The following is a 20,497-nucleotide window of genomic DNA, read 5'->3' on the forward strand; positions in this document are numbered from 1 at the left end:
ATGCTTTCCTGTGTCCATCCCACATGCCCACCGAAGACTTGTCTAACCCTAACCCAAGACTTGTATTTCTTCCTGCTTAAGATTCCCGGCAGCTCCTCCTCAGAACTTCTGGTGGGAGGAAAGTTGATGGGCTGTGCTCCCTGCAAGCAGATGCAGCTGGCCAAGTGCTTTGATCGGCTCCCAAGCACCAGGCCTGCTAAGGGATCAGCAGTGAAGGAATTCACATAGCAAGAAAAAGTCAGCATCATTGTTTAATTATGAATCACTTGGCCCGTCTGCAGTCTTGGCCAGAATTCATTGTGAGATGAGTAACTGAGAATGTAGTTTCTCCAGGACTTGAGAGAGCCAGCGACTAGGTGCAGGGGTTAGGCCCTCAAGAGGAAACTTAAATGTTTAAACCCTTCTCTGCTTGACACACTAATCTTAAGAGTCCAGAGAATGACTTTACTCACAGTTTCCCTTCTCCTGTTTTGCAAGGCGTTGGATTTTCTCCCGTGGCCTTCTGAATGAGGATGCAGAATCAGGAATCGCCGATGGCTCTCACTTCCTCTGCTACAGAGGAACTTCAGCTCCAGCAGTGCTTGTCTCACATTAGGGAATTGCTTGGCCCTCAGTCTTACTCTGGCTTGGAGATCTGGCCTTCCCCTAGTTTAGCAGGAGGAGGCCTGGAAGGGTGCCCCCTCCTCAACCAGGGATGGGTGTGCAGTGGCTGTGATTAATGATGGGCCACCAGTTGATGGTGGCAGTGATTAACTTCTGGTTGGGCGTTTTGCTGGAAGCCTGTGCTGGCTGCTGAGGAGACAGTCTATATATAACAGGCTTGATGAAGTTCATAGGCACCAAGTCCAATGGCCATGTTCTTTTCTTTCTAGCCCTGGGCCAGGTCTGTATCCTCTAGTTTCTCCGGCAGTAATTATGGGTATGAATAGCGCCTCTGTGGATTAAATGAAATGTGTTGAGAAGGCTTGAAAGAGTGCCTACACCTGGAGATAGTAAGTGTGAGCAGAGACCCTAAAGTGCTCAAAACTCCACCCAGAGAGCTGTCGAAATGAGGGTCGAATTGGTGGTGGTCAGTGCCGAGCACAGGCATGTTTGACTGTCTCCTTCCAAATTCTCCTCCCTGTCTTTGGAACTTTCTTTCCGGGAGATCACAGAAATACCAGCACTGGTATTTGCAAGTGGGCAGGAGGCAGGGTCGTTAACCTTTCTCATCCCTTCTGTCAGGGGTGTTTGTGACTTGATCCCGCTCTCAGCCCCTGGGCCCTCTGTCTCCCACTGCAGGTCAGGGTGGGAGCCGTCCAGTTCAGTTCCACCCCTCGTCTGGAATTCCCCTTGGATGCCTTTTCAACCCAACAGGAAGTGAAGGCAAAAATCAAGAGGATGGTTTTCAAGTAAGTACAATCAGATACTGCTGCAATTAGAGCAATGCTAGCTGCTCTCAGAATTGCCCTTGAAGGGTTGTGCCTGCTCTTGACTGCACAGAGAAAGAGAGGGCTGTGGCCCAGCTTCCAGAAGCCAAGGGGTGCACAGCGGGTAGTAAGAATTCCCTGCTCAAAGCTGCCTCTTATTACATAATGTCTAAGGTGGGAACTTAAATGCAAGTTAAGAAAAAAAAAGGGAAGTATTTGCTTCTGTTGTATGTGGTTGTCAGCTGGGGGAAAGGTCTAATGAGGGTGGGGACAGATTAAGAGCATGAGGTGGTGGGAAGAATCCTGGGTCCTTCTCCCGGTTCTCTCCCTGCTGAGACAGGATAACTCACCACACTTCTTGGAGCCTCATTTTTGTGACCTAAAAAGAGTTAGCACTCCTCTGTTACTGAAAGCACTTTAAGCATGATGACTCGCTCTTTATGTGCTCATACACGTTCTATAAATATATATATATAGTGGGTCACGGGCTTCCCAGGTGGTGCCAGTGGTAAAGAACCCACCTATCAATGCAGGAGACATAAGAGATGCAGGTTTGATCCCTGGGTTGGGAAGATACTCTAGAGGAAAGCATGGAAACCCACTCCAGTATTCTTGCCTGGAGAATGCCCTGGACAGAGGAGCCTGGTGGACTACAGTCCATAGGGTTGCAAAGAGTTGGACATGACTGAAGTGAGTTAGCACACACACACACATATGAGGTGGGTCATGATTTTCGCCACATTACAAGTCAGCTGATGTGTGTATATGTACATACATATATGTATATATTTTATGTATATTTTTATACATAAAATATGTATAATATTTTATGTATGTGACTTTAAGGAGATCAGTCCTGGGTGTTCATTGGAAGGACTGATGCTGAAGCTGAAACTCCAGTACTTTGGCCACCTCATGAGAAGAGTTGACTCATTGGAAAAGACCCTGATGCTGGGAGGGATTAGGGGCAGGAGGAGAAGGGGACGACAGAGGATGAGATGGCTGGATGGCATCACCAACTCCATGGACATGAGTCTGAGTGAACTCCGGGAGTTGGTGATGGACAGGCAGGCCAGGTGGGCTGTGATTCATGGGGTCGCAAAGAGTTGGACACGACTGAGCAACTGAACTGATTATACATATATGGCTATATGGATATAAACGTGTGTTATACACACACATATATATGCATACACATATTCAGTGTTCTTCATAAGCCCTCACAAAAGAATGCCTTTATTGGCCACTTGCTACTTTGATCTCTGAATCTTTTTTGGTCTTTGCTGCCCTTGTCCTAGTGTCTACTGAATCTTGTTCAAGTCCATGGTCCCAGCCAGGTACACCTGTCACCTTCACTTGCAAAGGCCTGAGCTCTGAGGTCGGTTCATCACTCTCAGGCCTGTAAGTCCCCAGGGCTCTCAATAAGCCAGAATCCCCACACTGGGAATGGAAAGACCTCCGGGGATCCTACAGGTCCCAGAGACCTCCAGTGACTCTTATTTTAAAAACTTATTTTATATTGGACTGTAGTTGATTTGCAATGTCATGTTAGTTTCAGGTATACAGCAAAGTGATTCAATTATAAATGTGTCTATTCTTTTTCAGATTCTGTTCTCATTTAGGTTATTGTAGAATATTGAGCAGAGTTCCCTGTGCTATACAGTAGGTCTTTGTTGATTATATATTTTAAATGCTTTGTTTTTATATATTTTAAATTTCTTGGGAGAAATGTCCCTTTAGGTCTTCTGCCCATTTTTTATATTGGATTGTTGGTTTTTTTTAATTTGAGCTGCATGAGCTTTTTATAAATTTTGGTAATTAACGCCTTGTTTGTTGCATTGTTTGCAAATATTTGCTCCCATTCTATGAGTTGTCTTTTCATTTTCTTTATGGTTTCCTTTGCTATGGAAAAGCTTTAGAATTTAATTAGGTACCATTTGTTTATATTTGGTTTATGTGGGTCAAAAAAGATATTGCTGTGATTTATACCAAAGAGAGTTCTGCCTATGTTTTCCTCTTAAGAGTTTTATAGTATTCAATGTTACATTTAGGTCTTTTTGACCATTTTGAGTTTATTTTTGTGTACAGTGTTAGAGAATGTTCTCATTTCGTGTAGCTTTCATGATATTAGAAAGCTTACATGAAATTTTCATGTAGCTTCATGTACATGTAATTTCTTTTACATGTAGCTGTCCAGTTTTCTCAGCACCATTTATTGAAAAGACTGTCTCTTCTCCATTGTATAGTATTACCTGCTTTGTCATAAATAAATTGACCACAGATTTATTTTTGGGCTTTCTATTCTGTTCCATTGATCTATATTTCTGTTTTTGTGCCAGTACCATACTCTTTTGATTACTGTAGCTTTGAAGTATAGTCTGAAGTCAGGGAGCCTGACTCCTCTAGTGTCATTTTTTTTTTCTCAAGATTGTTTTGGCTATTTGGGGTCTTTTGTGTCTCCATTCAAATTTTTTTTGTTGTTGTTCTAGTTCTGTAAAAAATGCCCAAAGTAACTTGAATTGCATTGAATATGTAGATTGCCTTGAGTAATATAGTCATTTTGATTATATTGGTTCTTGATTAATATTGATTCTATTCATTCTTCCGATCCAAGGACATGTTATATCTTTCCATCTATTTGTGTCAATTTTTTTTCTTTCATCAGTGTCTTATAGTTTACAGACTCCAAGTCTTTTGCCTCCTTAGGTAGGTTTGTTCCTAAGTATTTTATCAATTTCGATGTGATGGTAAATGGGGTTGTTTTTTTAATTTCTGTTTCTCATCTTTCATTGTTAGTGTATAGAAATGCAACAGGTTTCTGTGTATTAATTCTGCAACTTTACAAATTCATTGATGAGATCTAGTAGTTTTCTGGTAGCATCTTTAGAATTTTCAGTGTATACTATTGTATCATCTACAAACAGTGACAGTTTTATTCTTCTTTTACAATTTGAATTCCTTTTCTTTTTCTTCTCTGATTGCCATGGCTAGAACTTCCAAAACTATGTTGAATAAAAGTGGTGAAAGTGGACATCCTTGTCTTGTCCCTGACCTTAGAGGAAATGCTTTCAGTTTTTTACCATTGAATATGATGTTGGCTGTAAGTTTGTCATATACAGCCTTTATTATGTTGAGGTAAGTCTCCTCTATGCCCACTTGCTGGAGAGTTTTCATCATAAATGGGTGTTAAATTTTTCATCATAAATGGATGTCAAATTCTACACCTATTGAGATAATATGGTTTTTATTTTTCAATTTGTTAAAGTGGTGCATCACATTGATTGATGTGAGAATATTGAAAATTCTTTCCCTGCACTAGATCCCACTTGATCGTGGTATATGATCCTTTTAATGTATTGCTGGGTTCAGTTTGCTGGTATTTTGTGGAGGATTTTGATGCCTATGTTCATCAGTGATATCGGCCTGTAATTTTCTTTTTTTGTGGTATCTTTGTCTGGTTTTGGTGTCAGTGGGATAGTGGCCTCATAGAATGAGTTTGGGAGTGTTCCTTCCTCTGAAATTTTTTTTGGCCGAGTTTCAGAAAGATAGGTGTTAACTCTTCTCTAAATGTTTGACAGCATTCACCTGTGAAGTCGTCTGGTCCTGGACTTTTGTCTGTTGGGAGTTTTTAAACCATAGTTTCAACTTCATTACTTGTTATTTGTCTGTTCATATTTTCTGTTTTTTTATGACTCAGTCTTGGGAGATTGATCTTTCTAAGAATGTGTCCATTCCTTCTAGATTGCCCATTTTATTGGCATGTAGCTGCTTGTGTATGTCTCTTACAAGCCTTTGTGTTTCTGTGGCATCAGTTGTAACTTCTCTTTTTTTCATTTCTAATTTTATTGATTCGAGCCCACTCCCCCCCTTTTTTTTTCTTTATGAGTCTGGCTAAAGGTTTATCAACTTTCTTTTCAAAGAAACAACTTTGAGTTTCATTGGTCTTTTCTATTGTGTTCTTTGTCTCAGTTTCATTTATTTCCGCTCTGATCTTTATGATTTCTTTCCCCCTACTAACTTTGGGTTTTGTTAGTTCTTTTCTCTCTAGTTGCTTTAGGTGTGAGGTTAGGTTGTTTATTTGGGATTTTTCTTGTTTCCTGAGGTAAGATTATATTGCTATAAACTTCTTTCTTAGAACTGCTTTTGCTGTGTCCCATAGGTTTTGGATCATCATACTTTCATTTGTCTCTGGGTATTTTTTGGTTTCCTCTTTTATTTCTTCAGGGATCCATTTTTTTGTTTGATAGCTTATTGTTTAGCCTCCATGTGTTTATGTCTTTTACATTTTTTTTTTCCTTGTAGTTGATTTCTAATCTCATAGCATTGTGGATGGAAAAGATGCTTGATATAAGAAAATTTACCAAGGCTTACTTTGTGGCCCAGCATGTGATCAATCCTGGAGAATATTCCATATGCAGTTAAAAATAATGTGTATCCTGCTGCTTTTGGATGTAATGCTCTATAAGTATCAATTAAGTCCATTTGGCCTAATGTGCCATTTAAGGCCTGTGTTTCCTTATTGATTTTGTGTCTGGATGATGTGACGTCCATTGATGAAAGTGGGGTATTAAAGTCCCCCATTATTTTTGTCACTGTCAATTTCTCCTTTTATAGGTGTTAGTATTATATATCAAGGTGTTCCTATGTTGGGTGCATATATATTTACAATACTTATATCTTCTTCTTGGGTCGATCCCTTGATTATTATGTAGTGTCCTTCTGTGTCTCTTACCGTGGTCTTTATTTTAAAGTCCATTTTGTCTGATACGAGTATTGCTACAGTGGCTTTCTTTTGATTTCCATTTGCATGAAATATTTTTTTCCATCCCTGACTTTCAGTCTGTATGTATCCCTAGATCTGAAGTCAGTCTCTTATAGACAGCATACATATAGGCCTTGGTTTTGTATCCCTTCAGCCTGTTTGTATCTAATGGTTGGAGCATTTAATCTATTTATGTTTAAAGTAATTACCCCCACCTCTGCTGGAAGCCCTCCAATACCATCAGGTAGGTCTGGCCCAGGCTCTTAGGAGGTCACAGATTTTGTCCCTGGGATCTGGTATGAAACCTTGTGTGCACCCTCCAAGAGTGGAGTGTCTGTTTCCCCCAGTTCTGTGGCAGTCTGCAATTAAATGCTGCTGGCCTTCAAAGCCAGATACTCTTGAGTCTCCTCCTCCTGATGCCAAACCCCCAGGCTGGGGAGTCTAACATGCAGCTCAGAACTTTGACTCCAGTGGGACAGCCTCTATAATATAATTATTTTTCAGTTTGTGAGTCTCTCACCCAGTGGGTGTGGGATTTGATTTTATCATGATTGCACTTTTCCTACCATCTCGCTGTGGCTTCTTCTTTGTCTTTGGATGTAGAATATCTTTTTAGTAGGTTTCAGAGTTTTTTTTGTTGTTGTTGATGGACTTGGACTTAAATGACTCAGCCCTGCTCTCATGTGAAAAGTTATGCCAGTTGCAGTGACTGGTACCAAAGGGCACTTTATAGAGGTCACTGTGTACCTCTCCCAGCCCCTTATTTTATGGAGGAGGATACTGAGGTTGAGAAGGAGCAGGCAACTTGGCCAGGACCACAGAATCACACTGCTCATCCAGTAGGCCCCATGGAACTGTCCTTTCTCGCCTCTCCCTGCCCTCTCCTCAGCCTCTACCTCCTAACACTTAGTTGAGCCTCTTGTTAGCTGTGTTGAAAGTCATACCCAAGGGCTGTCATTCATGACCCATGACATGCAGAGACACATTGAGAATGTGCCAGATGAAGACACTGGGGTGAGAAAGATGCCTCTTTACATGCCTGAACAAGGTCAGCTCTTTGGGGATGTGAACAGTTAGCACTTCTGTATCCCAGGACGACTGTAAGACGACCAACCAGGACAGGAGGCAGTAACTGGATTTTTGGCGAAGGTTGCAGGGTCACTGAGGACACTGAATGTTGAGACACTCTTATTATTCAGAACAGAGGAATGCTGGCTGACTGGGAGTGATGACCTCCCCAGGGCACTTTACCCTTTTTCTTCAGTGGAGTTTGAAATTCTGCACTGCTGAGCACAGCTATGCCCCAAACCCAGAATACTTGCCTTTCCAGACCAAGGCAGTCCCCTGAAAGCGTGTCTTGAAATGGCTAAGAAACCACTATGACAATCACTTTATTGCTATTTTGTGATAACTTTGGGAAATATTACAAGCAAACCTTCCAATGCTCTACCTCGTGATAACCTAAAATGAGAAAAATCACAGCCAGAAATTGGCCTCCGAATGCTTAGAACTCTGGCCAGGGGGACTGTGCAAGTCTGTTCCATCATCTGATTAATTTCATAGTTACACAACTCTGAGTTTCCTGTGATTTAATTTTTTTGGACCCCATCTGTAGCTTTATCAGAGTTGTAGTATGTTTAAATAGCTCTACAGAAATAGCACTCACCACATTACTTTAGCACAAAGCCTTTTATAGCAGCTGTGGCTTATTTCAAGCTACATTAACATTTAAACATAGTTTTTAGAATAGATAAAATTATAAAACTTAAAAAAATATTATTTGGTGTGTATTTTTTTCATAAAACTGCATTATTTCCCATGTTGAGCCCTTTTATGGTTATATAACAAACCAGTGAACTTGGCTGTTATAATGTAGTAAATTAGTTGCTAAAACAGGGTTACCCCACCCCTGGTCATGGACGAATACTCGTCCATGGCCTGTTAGGAACTGGAACACACAGCAGGAGGTGAGTGGCGGTCAAGCTTCATCTGTAGTTACAGCCACTGCCCATCACTCACATTACCACCTGCGATCCACCTCCTGTCACATCATCAGGTGCGAGAGATTCTCCCAGGAGTGTGAACCCTACTGTGAACTGCGCATGCGAGTTCTAGGTTGCATTCTCCTTATGAGAATCATCATGAAACCATCCCCCCCACCCCCCAGCCTCAGTTCATGGAAAAATTCTCTTCCACGAAACTGGTCCCTGGTGCCAAAAAGGTTGGGAACCACTGCCCTAAAAGAACACATTTAGCTAGATTCCAGGATTTTTATCCACTGCCAAAACCAACAACAACAAAGACTCCTGTGATCAACATCCCGGTGCCTTCAGTGAGTGTTCTTATGAATTATTTTTTGAAGTCTGTTCCATGCACTACCTGCATCAGAATCATGGCGGGTGGTGGAAGGGAGGCAGGTTTAAAATGCAGATTCTCAGGCCTGGTTGCACATCTACCAGTTTGGACTCTGGGGAGGTGGAATCTGAGAATCCACATTGTTAAGTTGCCTGAGGGACTTTCGTGCTTGCTAGAATTTGAGATGAACTCAAAAGATAAACTTCTTGGAATAGACTGCTAGGTGGTCATTATAATGACCAGTGATGGAGTGCTTACTAGGTACCAGGAGGCATTTAACCCTCAAACAGTACTGTTACTTTCCCTACTTTAGCAAGTTTAACAGGAATCTCAGGCTATGTAACTTTGGCGAGTTTAGCTGGTCAGTATACCACAGGACTTAGTATCTGTGTCCTTGTTCTTGATCAGTCTGTGTGTTGCTCTCATAAACAGCAGTCCATCTGTGAACCTTCACTTTCTACCTAGTTGAGTCCCATTGGAGAGAAATTAGCAAAACATTAGATTTGGGACTCAGACCTCTAGTTCTGGAGCCAGAAGCTGAGCTGAGAACAGACTCAGTGAGGAACGCTCCAAGAAATAAGAAAAGTGGAGGCAGCAGGGTTTCTTCTCACTTGCTAGGGATCAGAGCTTGATAGGCTGGAGTCAGTGGGTCAGGTGCAGGAGAGGGTGACTGGCGCGGGCATTTGTGTGCTGAGCGATGTGGAGGGTGGACACCACAGAGGCCAGTGGAGTAGTGACCTGGGCCCTCCTGTCCTTGAAATTTAATTTCTCTCTGGCCACAGGCTGGTGACTCTGAAGAGGGGGCCCAGACCCACTCCGAAAATCAACCATCTAACCATCACTTCTTTTCCTATGGGTTTAGTACTTTCATTTCAGTCGCTCAGTCGTGTCCGACTCTTTGCGACCCCATGAATCGCAGCACACCTGGCCTGCCTGTCCATCACCAACTCCCGGAGTTCACTCAGACTCAGGTCCATTGAGTCCATGATGCCATCCAGCCATCTCATCCTCTGTCGTCCCCTTCTCCTCCTGCCCCTAATCCCTCCCAGCATCAAAGTCTTTTCCAGTGAGTCAACTCTTCTCATGAGGTGGCCAAAGTACTGGAGTTTCAGCTTTAGCATCATTCCTTCCAAAGAAAGCTAAGCGCCAAAGAATTGATACATTTGAACTGTGGTGTTGGAGAAGACTCTTGAGAGTCCCTTGGACTGCAAGGAGATCCAACCAATCCATTCTGAAGGAGATCAGCCCTGGGATTTCTTTGGAAGGAATGATGCTAAAGCTGAAACTCCAGTACTTTGGCCACCTCATGCAAAGAGTTGACTCATTGGAAAAGACTCTGATGCTGGGAGGGATTTGGGGCAGGAGGAGAAGGGGATGACAGGGGATGAGATGGCTGGATGGCATCATGGACTCAATGGACGTGAGTCTGAGTGAACTCTGGGAGTTGGTGATGGACAGGGAGGCCGGCGTGCTGTGATTCATGGGTCGCAAAGAGTCGGACACGACTGAGTGACTGAACTGAAAGTACTAAACCCATAGGAAAAGAAGTGATGGTTAGATGGATGACAGAGGAAGGGCATGTTTTCAGGAGAGAAAGCTGAGGCTGGCTGAGAAAGTAAGGCTGCAGGGTCACAGCCAGAGGCTTGTGGGAATCACCACCAGGGGAAGCCACAGGGAGCTCCTGGCTTTCAGTGAGAAATGTTTTGTGACTGTTTGGGCAGTAGTACAGTCAGGGTCAGCAAACCTTTTCATCAAAGAGCCATACAGTAAATATTTTAATGCTTTGCTGGCCACATGCCCTGTGTAGATAGCACATAAATGAGTGGGCACCCGTTTTCTGTGCCCATTTGCCCTGAGGCTTTAATTTGCCAACCCCCTCAAAGGAATGACTGTTGGCTTTGAAATCAGCCTGCTGCTGCCAAGTCACTTCAGTCATGGCCCACCCTGCACGACCCCATAGATGGCAGCCCACCAGGCTCCCCCGTCCCTGGGATTCTCCAGGCAAGAACACTGGAGTGGGCTGCCATTTCCTTTTCCAATGCATGAAAGTGAAAAGTGAAAGTGAAGTTGCTCAGCCGTGTCCGACTCTTAGCAGTCCCATGGACTGCAGCCTACCAGGCTCCTCTGTTCATGGGATTTTCCAAGTAAGAGTACTGGAGTGGGGTGCCATTGCCTTCTTCGGAAATCAGCCTGACTGAGTTTAAACTGCAGTTCTGACCTCCACTAACCGGGGAGAGGCAAGTTGTATAATGCGATGGTAAGAACTTGGACTCTGGAAGTTCTGGGTTCAAGTCCTGCCTCCACCACCCACTTTAGCTAAGGCCCTTCTCTGAACTCTCCTGTCTCAGAGCTATGGTGAGAATTACATGAGCCAAGCACCTTTATACACATGCTTAGTGGTGCTTGGCACATAAGGTGAACAGTAAATATTAGCAGTTAGTATTACTGGTCTCTGAGCAGAGGATTCTTCATCTATTACCATCCACTGAAAGGCTTTGCCCAAAATCTATTGTAGTAAGTCATTATTTTCTACCTAGGTGACACCCAGAGCTGGCAGTTCACCCTCTGTGGATGTGGGCACGAGCCTCCTATGGTGAAATTTAGTAGGGATTCTGTGCTGGGATTCTAAGCTGAGCCAACAATCTCCATAACTGGACTGTGAGGAATGGAGAGTCTTAGCCTCCTGGTGAGATGAGACCATAGTCACCTGCCCTGCTCTGAAAGTAGTCAAACAGTTCAACCTCCCAATGCCCAACCCTGAACCTGGAAGTGAGACACAGAGGCTTGATCTTGAAAATGACCCTGCATCAAAGCCCAGCCATTCATGCTCAGAAATTCTTACCAAGCTCAGTTACCTGCTTTCCCAAGGACATGCTGAGCTGTAACAAGAAGGCTTCAGGGATGGGGAGATAGGAGGTGGGTGTTAGACAAAAGATGAGAATCGTGCCCTGGAGCCATCGTGGGGAGAGAAAGCATACATGAATAACATTATATAATACAACACATGTGCAGACTGAGTGCTAAGTCCAGGGGAAAAATTCATTTTTCTTCGTCACTGTGGTTTAGATCTTTCTCTCTCTCTTTTTTCCCCTTACTATATGCATTTAACACTGTGTGTGTGCTCAGTTGCTCAGTTGTGTCTGACTCTTTGTGACCCCATGGACTGTAGCCCACCAGGCCCCTCTGTCTGTGGAATTCTCCAGGCAAGAATACTGGAGTGGGTTGCCATTTCCTTCTCCAGGGGGATCTTCCCAACCCAAGGATCAAACCCGCATCTCTTGCATCTCCTGCATTGGCAGGCGGATTCTTTACCACTGGTGCCACCTGGGAAGCTCCATCACTGTGGTTTAGCTGGTGAAAGAGTGCACAGGTCATGTGGGAATTGTCCCTTTGAGCCTCTGCTGGGAGAAGGTGGCTGTTGTCTCAGGTTCTCATTCCAACTTCACCCCTGGATCTTTGGCTCTTTCTTCTTTTTTTTTTCCTTCTGGGTGAACTCAGAGGAGGGCGCACAGAGACAAGCCTTGCTCTGAAATACCTTCTGCACAAAGGATTCCCAGGGGGCAGAAATGCCTCTGTGCCCCAGATCCTCATCATCGTCACCGACGGGAGGTCCCAAGGGCACGTGGCCCTGCCCTCCAAACAGCTCAAGCAGAGGGGCATCACTGTGTTCTCCGTGGGCATCCACTTCCCAAGGTAAGAGATTTGGTTGTGCTGGGTCAGCCCTCTGGGTCGGCCTGGTGTGCTTTACAGCCATGGGCAGAGAGGGGAGCTGGGAAAACCATCCTGGATCTTCGGGAACCTGTCTTTCCCTCACTTTGCTGTATTGTTGCTGGCACACAGGGAACTCCAACTCTTTGGAAGTCTGAGAGTTTGCATTGTCTTTAGTCTGAACACTTGGTTTCAGGTGTCAGAAACTTGACTCCAACGTATCTGGGCAGAAATGGAAATTCACGGACTCATATAACTGCGCCAGTGGGTCAGGGGTTTCTCGGGGTCAGCAGGAGTTAAGGATTTCGCTGCCTTTTAGACTCTTTCTGTCCCCCATCCAGTTGTCTCTGCTGTTCTCTCAGCCCGGCTTTCTCAGGAAGCTGGGACTGTGGGTGCAGGCAGCACCCCAGGTCCCATCTTCCCAGCTCCATCCTGGAGACAAAAGACTCATTTCTCCAGTTTCAAGCTGAATAATCCAAGAAAGTGTTCTGGTGAGCCTGAGACCGGTCTGTGTCTGGCTCCCCTCTTCTCCAGCATGTTTCTCTAGGTGCTGAAATCTGCCTTCCTGGTGAGAGGAGGGGGCGGGTATGTTCTCAGCCTTAAAAATGGAGATGAGCTGTGTGAACATCTAGTTGTTGTGGATATCAAGTGAAATGACTCTGGTCCTGGCACTGTGCCTATACACAGACATCTCTATTCATTTTAGTACTGCCATTCCAGAACCAACTCCCTGCCCCAGGACACCACAGTCCGTGGATGTTCAAGTCCTTTATTTAGCCCTCCCATATCCGTAGATCATAAACATAGCACAGAAGCCACAGTGAGCTGAATCTGTGGGTGTGGAGCCTATGGATCTGGAAAGCCTGCTGTACTTTTCTTATTCTCTCAATAAGTATAGGCTGTCTTCCTCGTGCCAGACGCTATTCTAGGTTCTCAGGATACAGAGACAATAATATTATACAAAGTCCTTGCCTTCATGGAACTTCATTCTAGGAAAGGAACTAGATAACAAACAAGTGAGTGAATAAATAAGTAATCTCAGGCGGACATAAAATGCAGAGAAGAAAAATAAAGTAGATAAGAGGTTACAGAATGATGGGAGTAGAGAGGATGGCTATTTTGTGTGTGTGTGGGTGGGGGGTGGGGTGTGGGTAGGGCACGCCATGCAGCTTTTGGGATTTTAGTTTCCCAACCAGGGATTGAACCAGCAGTGAGAGCGCTGAGTCCTAACACTGGACTGTAAGGGAATTCCCAAGAGGATAGCTATTTTAGATAAGGGGAGTCTGGTAAGGTTCCCTCAAGGAGTTGATTTTTGAGCAGAAACTGAAGTGAGGAACAAGCCTTCCACGTAACAAAAAAGAGCAGGCAAGAGGCAGGCAGATGGCAAGTGCAAAGGCCCTGAGGCAGCAGCTAGCTGAGTGTCTTACAGAAACAGCAAGACAGCCAGAGAGCAGCTGGAGACCAACCAGCAAGGGGTGAATTACAAGAAATAAGGTGGAAGGAGGTGGGCAGGAATCTGGGCTGGAGACTTTGTGAAGTTTGTAATGAGTAGTGTGGGAAGTCTGTGGAGGGTTTTGAGCAGGAGAATTGCATGAACTGGCTTACATTTTTAGGGGATCACACTGACTGCCAAGAATAGACTGACGGGACCGAGAGAGAGGCAATGATAGGGGCAGTGGGGGAACCTAGGAGATGGTGGAGCGGCTCACATGCAGTTTAGGTGGTTTGTCATAGGGCAGCAGCTGTGAGCCATAGAGGAATGGCTGGATCTAGGATGTGCTTGGAAGGCAGAGCAGTGGCATGACTGGTGTGTTGGATGTGGGTGCATGAGAGAAGAATAGAAGATTTTGGCCTGAGCCCCAGCGTGAATGACATGGGAAAGACTGGGAAGGGAAATGGAATTCTGTTTCAGACAGGGCAGGTCTGAGATTCATATTGGCCATCTCAGTAGAGAGGCCGAGTAGAGAGTTGGATGGAAGGGTCTGGCACATAGGAGAAGGGACAGGCATCGAGATGGAGACTACAGATAGTGTTTAAAGCCTAAATAAGATCACCCGAGTGTCGGGAGAGAGGACCTCCGAGGACCAGCAAGTGCAGGTCAGAAAGAGGAAGACTGGAGACTGAGGCTGCAGGCACCATGGGGCTGTCCCGATCGTGCTGTGTCCTGGTGTGATGATGACAGGCACCACCACCGTTGCTGCTGTCGTTGTAAGTTGGTACTAAGCACAGGCTGCCTTATGGCTGGCTCTTTTTGTGTTCTCAGATATAAGGAACATAAACCCCTTGAGAGAGGAGAAGGGGTGTTACCTTATGGCTCCCTGCCCACTCTCCTGCCCAACAGAGTGTCTTATGAATAATAGTTGCCCAAGGTCTGTCACTGAGGATGGAACTCCCCACAAGGTGGAAATACTGGCCCATTCTGGGGCTTTCTTCTCCAGCTGCTAGCTGGAGGAGCGCTTCTCAAACTATATGTGGTGAAGGTCCAGTTTTTTTTTTCCCCCTAATGGATTATGCCCTGATGCTTTAAAATAAATAAATAAATAAATAAAAATGAATTACCAGAAAAATGAAATGAAAACAAAGACAAAATAGAAGCTCAAATTCTTATTAATTGACCCAACAGACATAAAAATGGCTCTGTCAAGTAGCCATGCAGTTAGTTTATAAATGCCTGGTATCTATGCTTATGAGATTCTGAATCAGGGTGAGAAGTTTAGGGACCTGCGCTAGCCCATAGACCATACTTCGAGCATTCCTGGTGTAGAGAAATTAAGAAGCTAGTTGTTCAGGAAAGGGGGTATCACTCAGATTTGAAAGCCCGAGTTTTGCAGACACAGGAAGCCTCTGAGGAAGCCTGGTGGGCTCCCAGGCCCACCTAACCCCTTCCCCTACTCCTAGTAGAAGGCCAGTGCACTGTTGACCAGTGGTTCTCCAGGTATGTTCCTTGGACCAGCAGCATCAGCATCATTTAGAGCTTGTTAGAAACCCATGCACTCAGGCCACACCTCATTGAATCCAAAACTCTGGGGCAAGGAGCCTCAATCTCTGCTTTTTCTGGTCCTCAGTGATTCTGATGCCGCTAAAGTCTGAGAACCGCTGTAGTGAGATTCAAGACTGATGCCGCTCAAGCTCTTCCCTCCCCCGCCTGTCTTTAGTGTATTTTAAACCTACTCTCTGAGGAGTCTCAGCTCTGGCTGAGTATCTGGATTACCCAGGGAGCTTTTAAGAAGGTCTCTTTGGGAGCTGGGGGAGCTAAGGGTGGGGCCTGGCAGAGCTGCCCACTCAAAGCTACTGTGAGTCTAGAACTAAGAAGCCCCTCCTTGCCAGGCGCTGTCCTAGGTACTGGATAAAATGGCTGGTTTCTGTGGCTTCAGAGGAGAATCAGAGTTTTACATGAGATGATTTAGAGATCCATGGATGTTCTGCTCTATTGCCAAGCCTTGGTCTATTTTGATGAATTTTTTGATGGGCAAGATTCTGAATGGGTTACTGACTGCCTTGTCTTCTTAAAGACAGAGTTTTTTCAACATCCTTTAACCCTTCTTCATGCCCTAGGGTCATCGTCCCACCCATCATTCCTGTTCCGGGCACTGACAGTGCCCTCTGGTTGTTAAACTATGCCAGTTCCCACCTCTACATGGCCTCACGTTGCTGGCCTCTGAGTTCTTACGGCCATGGTTTATAATCGTCAGGATTTTTTTTTTCTTTTTTTTTCTGTTACTAGTTGTTCCTGTGTGTGCTTCTCTTGGCATCACCTAGAACCAGAAACCACTTCCTTTCATTTCCTTTCTGGTTATATTTTTCTCATCAACTAAAAGTTATAAAACCGGATGACTAGATCTATTAGGATCAAGTCTCAAATACGGGCTGACAGTTCGCGTGGGAGGCTCTCCTCTGAGGAAATTGGTGGGTTGCTGGAACATGCACACATGACTACCCACAGCTCAGCATCCTCAGTCTTTCTGTGGTTCACATCTAGACCTTCCCTGCATCCTAGATGGATGAGGTTGCAGCTAGGTGGCTCCTGCCTCGGTGGGTGGTGGTGCTGTCCACACAGAGCCCAGAGTCTAGGAGATGGGTGGGCAGGAGGTGGATGAGCGTGGGGCGACGAGCCATTGTGACTTCTCTGCTGCGGCCGGGACTCAGGTGGGAGGAGCTGCACTCACTGGCCAGCGATCCAAGGGAGCAGCATGTGCTGATGGCCGAGCAGGTGGATGACGCCGCCAACGGCCTCTTCAGCACCCTCAGCAGCTCCGCCATCTGCACCACCGCCTCTCCAGGTGAGTATGGGCCTCCCAGATGGGAAGGAGTGGACTTGCTCATATAGAAGTGGGATGTGAGGGTCAGGAGGGTCCCCCAAGGCCAGAAGTCAGGACACAGGAGGCTCCCTAAGGAAGTGGGGGAAGAGGGACAGGACCTAGCAGCTTCAGCCCTGGGACACTCAGCTTCGTTCAGCCTCCCCGTGTCAGGGCCTGTGAGGGTTTTGGCTGGGAATCCTGAGATTGTCTTTGAGGGATCGAGAGGCTCGGGGCTTGGGACCCAGATGTGGCGGGAAGCCCCCTGTGCCTGTCCACTGCTTGGGAGGAGAAAGGAGCCAGCTCCCCATGCTGTCAGCACAGGGAGGCTTCATCTTGGGGTGAGATCCCTGTATGCATAGTCAGCTTTGTCAGGGTCTCCAGGAGCTGGAGTGACGTATGTAGTATGAAAGGTACACGTGTGCACACGATGGAAGAGCTGCGAGGGGCGGGGCCTGCGCAGAGGAGATGCTCGGAGACTGGCTGGCCCTCCGCTGTGTGCTCTGCCGAGAGGGAGTGAGGGCAGGGGTTAGTGGGGCCACGGGGAATGAGGCTTAACTCTGTCTTCCCTGTCTTGGGCATGCATGGTGGACACAGACTGCGAGGTCCAGCCTCACCCCTGTGAGCGCAAGACGCTGGAGACGATCAGGGAGCTTGCTGGCCTCGCCCCGTGCTGGAGAGGATCTCGGGGCACTGATGCTGTGCTGCCTGCCCTCTGTCCCTTCTCCAGGTTTGTCCTCAAAGTCTGAGGTCAGAGCCCGAAGGTTCGGCTTGGGCAGGGTTGGCCAGGGGCTCACAGGCTGCAGGGAGAATGGCTCTCTGGGGCCTTGGCCGTGGAGCCTGTGACGGGGATCGGAGGAGACCAGAGAGGGAACCAGGGACAGAGTTTCAGGGATACAGGCATGGGCGCAGGTACTCAGTGTCAGAGTCTAGTAGACCCACCAGCCAGGCACCCAGGATAGGTGAGCGGGGCAGGTCACAGCCATTCTGGAAGGCTGGTGGGTCAGCCAAAAACTGGTCGGATAGGACAGTGGTTTGAACGTGGGATAGTGGTCTGGCAACTTGGTTCCTCTGAGTACCAGTTTCCACCTTTGTGGGGGCTGAGCAAAGCAAGAGGCTTAAGTAAGATCCTTGGATGAACTCCAATTGTAGATGTCGTTGGGGAGGCTGGATTCTTCAGGACAGGAGCTCAGGCATTCGAGAACACCTGCTGCCCACCTGCTGGCCACTGCCCTGCAGACTCCCCAGACCATCCCTCGGCACTTTATCTGATCACCTCCAGTATGGCCCCTGGTTAGCAATTCGTGATCCGGGCCACCCATCATTTCTAGAGAGCCAGGGTAGCGTTCGTACCAGCTGCATCTTGCCCCTTGGCCTGGCCTCTGCGATGAGATCAGAGCATGTACACGGCAATGAGACGGAACAGCAGAGAAGCTGCAAGGGCCATGCTGGCCAATGCCGAGTCCAAATGCCACCCTGGCAGGGAAGGGCCGTGCCCCCCACGTGGATCAGAGGAAGTGGGGCCTGGGGCCCTGTCAGAGGCCCTTAGAGGTTCTCTTCTGAACCTGAGCTTTCAAGTGAATGGAGGTAGTTCTTTGCTCTCTAGTGAACATGTTTAAGTGCCCCTCTGAGCCGGACGGTGTGTGACAAGGAGGTGGACACAGTCACTGCCCCCAGTGGTCTTGGTCCAGAGAGAGCCTCCCAAGTGCTGTAGCAGGGCCTGTTTCCTTCTTGCACATCATGGAGAAGGGGCTGCTTGAACAGCCTTTATATATATATAAAAAATACATATATATATAATTTAAAAGTCTTTATATATAGTTTTATTTCTTTATGGCTGCACTGGGGCTTTGTTGCTGGGTGTGAGGTTTCTCTAGTTGTGTCAAGTGGGAGCTCCTCTCTAGTTGCCTTGTGTGGACCTCTCGTTGCAGAGCATGGGCTCTAGGGTGCATGAGCTTCAGTAGTTGCCGCTCATGGGCTCAGTAGCTGTGGCGCCCGGGCTTAGTTGCCCTGCGGCATGTGGAATCTTCCCGGACCAGGAATCGAACCTGTGTCCCCTGCATTGGCAGGCAGATTCCCACCTGCTGCACCACCAGGGAGGTCCCTCAACAACCTTGAATGGTGTCAGAACCAGGTTGCAGTGGGGCTGAGGCATCCAGAGGTTGGGAGGCCCAGGAGAGTCTGGTGGGTAGAGAACACTTAATGGCTTTGTGCTCGGACTCTGGGGACACCACCATTAATGAGCTGGGAACCTCCGCTGTCTGTTCCCACGTTCAGGAAGGGAGTGAGAATAGGACCTGCCCCAGAGGATTTGTCTGGAGCATGCAGGAATTAATATATCAAGGCTTCTAGAATAATGCATATAGTAGGCTTTTCATCAAGCCCTTTATTCAAGAAATCTTTGCAGAGGCTCTCCTGAGCTCTTAGCACTGCTCCAAGTCCTGGGGAATCTGCATGAGCATCTCAGAAACAGATCTGCCCCTGTGAGCAAGAGGCATCAGTGAACAGAGTAAGTAGCTAGAGGAACTCTTAGGTGATGCCAAGTGCCTGCTGGGGAAAGAATGCGGGGGTGGAGGGAGACAGAGTGGGCTGAATAGGTGTTTGGGGTAGGTGAGCACTTTTAATTACAGTAGGCAGGGAAGGCAGAGAATGTGGCATCTGAGTCTAGAGCTGAGGGAGGTGGCAGGTGGTGGGGCGGGATGGCAAGCTGAGGACAGGTCCAGGTAAAGGCCTAGACAGTGTCTGCTCAGTAGCATGGGCTCCCAGCACTGGGCTGGGTAGGGAGGGCAGGGCCCATGGAACTTTCTGGGCTTGGATGCGTGGTTTTATGAGATTGTCATGGGAGAAGTAGATGTGGAAGGGAAGAAGAGTTCTCTTTAATGAGCTGGTGGCTTGGCAGAGTGTTGACTTCAGCAACCCCTTGAGTGCAGAATTGACTTGGCTTTTATCCCAAGGGGATGTTTTGCCTCAGGTAAGCTCCTGCCCTAGCAATGAGCCCCATTAGCCGCCCCTCAGCTGGGCAACACTGGGGTGGGATCCCACTGGGAGAAGCCTTCTTGGGAAAGTTTTAGAGAACTTGATTGCCAAGGCCCCGAGAGAATTTCCTTAGAGATGAGGCCATTGTGGAGCTACTGCCAGGCAAGGGGAGGGCTTCCTGCCGGAAGGACAAGGACCCCTTCTTGCCTTGGCTGGCGTGTGACCCTGCAGAGTCAGGAGAACTGGGGTGGGGTGGCCCAGAGGGCAAGATGGATGGGCTTTGGAGTCTGAGACAGAGTTCAGATCCTACTCTGCTGTTTTGATAACCGTGTGACTTTGGGCCCCTTAATTCAGCCCCCTGAGCCCCCTTCTCCACCTGAAAGAGGCTATTGTTTCTTCAAATAGCTGAGGACTTGATGTAATGATGGGGATGGATGGAGCATGGAAGCCAGCACAGGAATGGTGGCCCTTGTGTTGTCACAGAAGGTTGACAAGCAAACAGGCCTCAGGGGTCATTGAGACCAGCCAGTGGTTTGCACATCCTCCTGGCAGGGCTGTGGCACTGGGGGAGCCGTGAACAGTCCTGTTCCCTCTCCACCAAGGCTCCAAGGAACACAGTTGAAAACTACCCAATAGAGTTGCTATACAGAAGAGGGGACTGAGGACCAGAGAAGGAAACTAACTTGCATGAGGTCACACAGCCAGAATCCAGTTGCCTAATCCCAGTATTTCTTGCCCCTCACTCATTCTGCTGTCCCCAAGAAAGCTGTTCATGTAGCTCAGAGTATCGAACACAGACATCTCTAACTTCTGACAGGATAGCCAGCTTAAATTATCTTTTTTTTAAAATTGTCTTTGAGTAGTTTGAAACATTTCCTACTGCATGTGCAGACAAAAGTTGGGGTGGAATCAGGGGGAAAAAACAGGTTTCTTGAGTCACTTCTGCATTGGCATCTTATGTCAGCTCTTAGTATTTTAAATAACCTTTCCTG

The 20,497-nt window shown here is 46.8% G+C and overlaps 1 protein-coding gene across 1 annotated transcript in view; it reads left to right on the forward strand.

The window, feature by feature from the left end:
• The window catches only part of VWA2 (von Willebrand factor A domain containing 2), a 49,420-nt gene that overhangs the window by 18,220 nt on the left and 10,703 nt on the right, over window positions 1-20,497 (forward strand). The window contains 4 exon segments of the mRNA XM_052661111.1: window positions 1,282-1,391; window positions 12,025-12,219; window positions 16,381-16,514; window positions 17,127-17,259. Coding sequence (XP_052517071.1) covers window positions 1,282-1,391; window positions 12,025-12,219; window positions 16,381-16,514; window positions 17,127-17,259 — 572 coding nt within the window.

The sequence above is a fragment of the Budorcas taxicolor genome, chromosome 23 (assembly GCF_023091745.1).
Source record: "Budorcas taxicolor isolate Tak-1 chromosome 23, Takin1.1, whole genome shotgun sequence".
NCBI classification, from domain to species: domain Eukaryota; kingdom Metazoa; phylum Chordata; class Mammalia; order Artiodactyla; family Bovidae; genus Budorcas; species Budorcas taxicolor.